The 6,463-nt window shown below is 48.2% G+C and overlaps 1 protein-coding gene across 1 annotated transcript; it reads left to right on the top strand.

The window, feature by feature from the left end:
* Positions 1-4,293: 4,293 nt before the first annotated feature.
* Positions 4,294-6,463, top strand: LOC121787865 (tubulin beta-2 chain-like). The gene is made up of 3 exons (XM_042186716.1): positions 4,294-4,767; positions 5,132-5,401; positions 5,509-6,463. The coding sequence occupies exons 1-3, from the start codon at positions 4,374-4,376 to the stop codon at positions 6,189-6,191; spliced, it is 1,347 nt and encodes a 448-aa protein (XP_042042650.1). The 5' UTR covers positions 4,294-4,373; the 3' UTR covers positions 6,192-6,463.

Raw genomic sequence — 6,463 nt, 5'->3', positions numbered from 1 at the left:
TCATTCGCACCACTTGTATTAACGAGTACTCTCTCTATCTTAATTTCTGTACAAGATCAACATCGAGAAATAGATCTGAACAACGAGCCAAGTTCAGGGACGAGCGGTTCTCAAACTCCCCCAATCCCCGTTGGAGGCGGATGGAATCAGATGCCCGGTACTACAACATGTACCCGTGGCAGCAGATGCTACCCGGGATGCCGACCGGAGGGAGTCCGCCGGGGGGGTTCCCGGCGATGCGGGGTTGGGCACCCAATATGCAGATGATGCCGGGGTGGGCACCCAATATGCAGATGATACCCGGGGGAGGTTCGGCGACGCAGGTGACGCGGGGGGACGTCTATCGCCCCAGTTTTGATTTTTTGACTGCTTCATCGCACACATCGACCCCAACTGATGCGCAGTTCACGCCGAGCGGTTTTGATGATTTTGCGTTGTCGGATTTGGGGTTTGATAGTCTCGGAGTTCCGGAAACTCCCGTTCAAACGGGGAGAGTAGTGCAGGGTAGTGCGCCCCAAAGAAGAAGGGCAAGGGAAAGAAGGTCGGGGAGTCGTCGCAGCCGGGTGGGGATGACCCCATGGTACGGAGAAGGTGGACGGACGAGGAGAATGTTGCGTTGTCAAAGGCGTGGGTGAGTGTTTGCGACGATCCTCTTGTTTCTAATAACCAGAGGATCGTCAGAGGATCGTCAACGTGTGGGGCAAGGTAGCAGCAGCCTACCAGCTATTTTGCCCGGAGGGGAGGCCACACAACAGGGAGGATTGCCGGAAGGCGTGGAACCGAATCAGGGCTGCCGTCTCCCGATTTTCGGGTTTGTACGTCAACGCCCTCCGCATGCAGAGTAGTGGCCAAACGGAGGACGACTGCAGGAGGATAGCGGAGAAAGCCTTCCCCCAGCCCGGGTTGTATAAGGACTTCACCTACTGGAACTGCTATCTTGTGCTGAACGACTCCGAGAAATTCCGAGTAGGTGTCGACGCTGGCTGGCCGAAGAAGCAACGATTGAACTATACCGGGGATTACAGCGGCAGCAGCGGTGGTTCCCACGACCTCCCCGAGACGGACCAGGTGCTCCCCAACCCTCGTTCGTTCGGCCGCCGACCTCGCCCCGCTGGGCAAAAGCGGGCGCAACGGAAGGCGAGGGGGGTCGTCGGGGGTTCCCAGAAGGTCCAGTCGGCATCCCCCTTTGACCGCCAGTCTACAGAGGATCTCAAGTACTTCGCGCGTCAACAAACGCGCCAGATGATGGTGAAGACGTTAGCCGAATGGCGAGCGGCGACGGACCCCCAGGAGAAGAGATTTCTCTTCACATTGCTCGAGAGCATGAATGACGATCTGAGTGGAGGCGGCAGCGGCGGTGGCAGCGGAGGCGGCGGTGACAGTGGCGACGGAGGCGGCGGTGGCGGTGGCGACGGAAGCGGCGGTGGCGGTGGCGACGGAGGCGGCGGTGGCGGTGGCGACGGCGACGACGGAAGCGAGGGAGCAGGCGAGTGATTTTTTTTAAGTAATGTACTTTTTCGATTTGAATGTAATTTTTTTATTAATGTACTTTTTAAAAATTTTTGTACTTTTTTTAATTTATTGTAATTTTTTTTAAAAAAATTAAAATAGTATTATTAATGTTTTACGTATATGTCTAGTAAATTAAATTCCGTATATTGTGTTATTAGTGATTTGGCTATTGATGTGGCTGGGCTATTTATGCTATGGCTAGGCTACGACTGAGCTATTTCTGATGTGGCAGGAGGATTTTTAGTATTGATGATGTGGCAGGAGGAGTTTGTGGCTAGGCTATGGCTGAATTATTGCTGGGTTATAACCACTGTGGATGCTCTAAGGAATATCCTTTAGCTTATTACTTTTGGAGAATGAAGGGTAATATAAAACCACCTTAATTTTCTCTTTCTTTCAAATTCTAATTAGATACTGGAAAGTATATATTAAGACCTTTTTATCTTACAAAAGTATAATAAGAATATTATTGTAAATTAAAAGGATCACACAGTATTCATTTGACTACATTCCATTTATGCTTGTAACTACGTATTAGGGTATCCACAGTGGTGATAGCCCAGCAATAGCCCAGCCACAAACTCCTCCTGCCACATCATCAATACTAAAAATCCTCCTGCCACATCAGAAATAGCCCAGCCATAGCCTAGCCATATCATAAATAGCCCAGCCACATCAATAGCCACATCACTAATAACACAATATACAGAATTTAATTTACGAGACATATACGAGAAACATTAATAATACTATTTTAATTTTAAAAAAAGTACAATAAATTAAAAAAGTACAATAAATTTAAAAAAGTACTAAAATTTTAAAAATGTACATTAATAATAAAAATTACATTAAAAAAAGTAAATTTTACAAAATTACATAAATAAAAAAAAACTAACTCCGAGCAGTCCTCCGCGCCCATAACTCTTCAATTAAATCCTTTTGGAGTCGAATATGAGCTTCCGTTTGGCGCATGTCGGCATGTGCTTGGAGGAGGCCGGCTTCATCGTGAGGTACCCCACTCCGTGCGTTGGGGACGGCCACGCCGTGGCTTGGACCGGCTTCATTATCGTCGTTGGCCCAATCCGTCAGTTGTACACCTTCATCTTCGACAATCATGTTGTGCATGATAATACAGGCGTACATTGTATCTGCAATGCAGTCGACGTGCCACAAATGCGTTGGACCCCTAACCGCCGCCCATCGAGCCTGGAGCACACCAAATGCGCGCTCCACGTCCTTGCGCGCGGACTCCTGCCGTGCCGCAAAGTAGGCCTTCTTCTCATCTCCTGGGCATCGGATCGTCTTCACAAAGATGGGCCACCTAGGGTATATCCCATCCGCCAAGTAGTAGTCCATATCATGCCGGTTGCCGTTGGCGACAAAACTGATGGCCGGACCGACGCCCTGGCACTGCTCGTTGAATAGGGGCGACGAGTTGAGGACGTTTAGTTCGTTGTTCGAACCGGCTATCCCAAAATACGCATGCCAAATCCACAGCCGGTAATCAGCTACGGCCTCGAGGATCATCGTGAGATTCTTTCCCTTCTAGCCGGTCGTGTAGAACCCCTTCCAGGCAGCGGGACAGTTCCTCCACTCCCAATGCATACAATCTATGCTGCCTAACATTCCCGGGAACCCATGCTGCTCCCCATGCATCCTCAGCAGATCCCGACAATCTTCGCGGGTAGGCTTTCGGAGATACTGATCACGGAATACTTCAATCACGGCTTGACAGAAATACTTCAAACATTCCAGGGAAGTCGTCTCACCGATGTGGAGGTACTCGTCCCACATGTCTGCCGCGCCTCCGTAAGCCAACTGCCGGATTGCCGCAGTGCACTTTTGAATTGGTGTGTGGCCGGGTTTGCCAGCAGCATCGTGCCTGAAGCGGAAATACAGATATCGTTGCTCCAAGGCGTTAACAATACGCATAAACATGGCTCTGCTCATCCTAAAACGTCGCCTGAAAATGTTGGCGTTGAACCGCGGCTCCTCTGCGAAGTAGTCTTCGTATAGGCGCTGATGTGCAGCCACGTGATCACGATCAATCGCTTGTCGGCGATGGACAACTGGCCGAGGTCGAGGTACCGCCGGCTGCAAGGCTCTTTGCATCCATTGGTCTATCCCGCGGTTGGTATATGCCTCAAACGCTTCGGCCATTCGACGTTCGTACTCCTCAGCGTCCCCCCCACTACCTCCACTACCATCACCCGCGTTACTCATTTTTCGGTGTTGATCTTGTATAGAAATTAAGATAGAGAGAGTACTCGTTAATACAAGTGGTGCGAATGAAAATGAAGTGCAAATCGCGTATATATAGTGTCTCGAAAATTAAAAAAAAAAACAAAAAAACCGCTGGGCGATGCGCTGGGCGATCCCGACGCTGCAATGGCGCCGAGCGGATCGCCCAGCGCCCGTCGACCGCCTAGCGCTAGGTGATTTTTAATTCCGAAAAACCGCTCGGCGGTTTTCGGAAGCTGCAATGGTTCGCCTAGCGTCCGCCTAGCGCCGGCACTCGGCTAGGCGGTGCGCTAGGCGCCATTGTGGATAGCCTAATAAACATTATATAGGTTAACGAAATAATCATTCGGAAAATAACCATCTCAAAAAATTAAATATCACTACTAGTATTGATATTTTTATTAACCCGTTACAATATGTGGAATATCCAGCTCACTCAGCGCTATTCCATCTTTCGAATTTAAAATTTCAAAATACCAAATAAATATCTAGCCGCTGTCACTCTCTCTCTCTCTCTCACACACATATAAAGTGTATAAACCCTCGTCACATTCCACCCCCACATTTTTAATTTCCTTTATCTCTCTTCTTTCTTCTCCGTCAAAAAAGAAGAAGAAAAGATGCGTGAAATCCTCCACATACAGGGTGGCCAATGCGGTAATCAGATCGGCTCTAAGTTTTGGGAGGTGGTGTGCGCTGAGCACGGCATCGACGCCACCGGCCGATACCAGGGCGACTCCGATCTACAGCTTGAGAGGGTTAATGTCTACTACAACGAAGCCAGTGGCGGCAGATTCGTGCCCCGGGCCGTGCTCATGGACCTCGAGCCCGGGACCATGGACAGCCTCCGCTCCAGCCCCTACGGCCAGATCTTCAGGCCCGATAATTTTGTCTTCGGCCAGTCCGGCGCTGGGAACAACTGGGCGAAAGGCCATTACACGGAGGGCGCTGAGTTGATCGATTCCGTTCTCGATGTTGTCAGGAAAGAAGCGGAGAACTGCGATTGCTTGCAAGGTATGACCGTCTCGACGCCCGATTTTGGTTATTCGATTTGGTTGTACATCTCGTGTTTGATTAATTGTTCGTCTAATTTGCTTTTGAAAACCATCTTCTGAAATTCCAGATCCCCTTTCCAATTTTATTGCAATCGTTTGCGCTCCACTTGTTAGTTTATATGCCTATGTAAATGAATACGAAAAAATATCCAGATATTAACGAATTCAACCTTTGTGTTTGCCGTATTAATTTTGAATTAGGTCATATATGCTATGTCTGAAGATTGTTGTTGAGGCTGATTCATTAACTATAGATTTCGTGATTGTGAAAACATATACTAGCATCTATGATTTTCTGACAACAACGTTATATAACGATGCAGGATTTCAAGTGTGCCACTCTTTGGGAGGAGGAACAGGATCTGGTATGGGGACTCTGTTGATCTCAAAAATCAGGGAGGAGTATCCAGACAGGATGATGCTCACCTTCTCTGTTTTCCCATCTCCTAAAGTGTCTGATACTGTTGTCGAGCCTTACAATGCGACACTATCTGTTCATCAGCTCGTGGAGAATGCAGATGAGTGTATGGTTCTCGACAACGAGGCTCTCTACGACATATGCTTCAGGACGCTTAAGCTCACAACACCTAGCTGTAAGCTCATCCTATCCAAGAAAATTGCTCTATAATTGTGGTTTTGCACTAATCATATACTGCTGTGTCGGCTCCCTTTGTTGATTGATGTTTTCTTTTGTTTGCAGTTGGTGATCTTAATCATCTTATCTCTGCAACCATGTCTGGTGTCACATGTTGTCTAAGGTTTCCTGGTCAGCTTAACTCTGATCTTCGTAAACTTGCTGTGAATCTCATCCCGTTCCCACGTCTGCATTTCTTCATGTTGGGATTTGCCCCACTCACCTCGCGCGGATCCCAGCAGTACAGGGCACTATCAGTTCCCGAGCTCACTCAGCAAATGTGGGACTCAAAGAACATGATGTGCGCTGCTGACCCACGCCATGGCCGCTATCTGACTGCCTCAGCCATCTTCCGAGGGAAGATGAGCACAAAGGAAGTGGACGAACAGATGCTGAACGTGCAGAACAAGAACTCATCCTACTTCGTTGAGTGGATCCCCAACAATGTGAAATCAACCGTCTGCGACATCCCCCCAACAGGGCTGAAGATGGCCTCGACCTTTGTTGGTAACTCGACGTCCATCCAGGAGATGTTCCGGAGGGTGAGCGAGCAGTTCACAGCCATGTTCCGGAGGAAGGCTTTCTTGCACTGGTACACTGGTGAGGGGATGGATGAGATGGAGTTCACGGAGGCAGAGAGCAACATGAATGATCTGGTGGCGGAGTACCAACAGTATCAGGATGCGACGGCCGACGAGGAGGGTGAGTACGAGGATGATGATGAAGAAGAAGAAGAGTACCAGGATTGATTGGGAAGAAACGGTTGGTCTGTTTTGTTTAAGGATTTAGTTGTTGTTGACTGGTTGTGATCTCAACTTCCAGCTGCGCAACGGCAAAGTGAAAAAACAGGGGTTCACAAAAATCTCAAATGCATATGTTGCATCTTTTGAATTCGTTTCTGCAATTTATGGAGGATTAAATTTCTTCATGTCTACTCCTATTGGCTTGAAAACTCAAGATTTCTTTCTTTTTGTTGCAACTTTTATTTTAATCGAGTAAAGTTTAAATTGTCTTGCATTAA

This window comes from Salvia splendens, chromosome 2 (assembly GCF_004379255.2).
Source record: "Salvia splendens isolate huo1 chromosome 2, SspV2, whole genome shotgun sequence".
In the NCBI taxonomy this organism is placed as follows: domain Eukaryota; kingdom Viridiplantae; phylum Streptophyta; class Magnoliopsida; order Lamiales; family Lamiaceae; genus Salvia; species Salvia splendens.
Note: the sequence above shows the minus strand (reverse complement) of the source record. Positions and strands in the feature narration are given on the sequence as shown.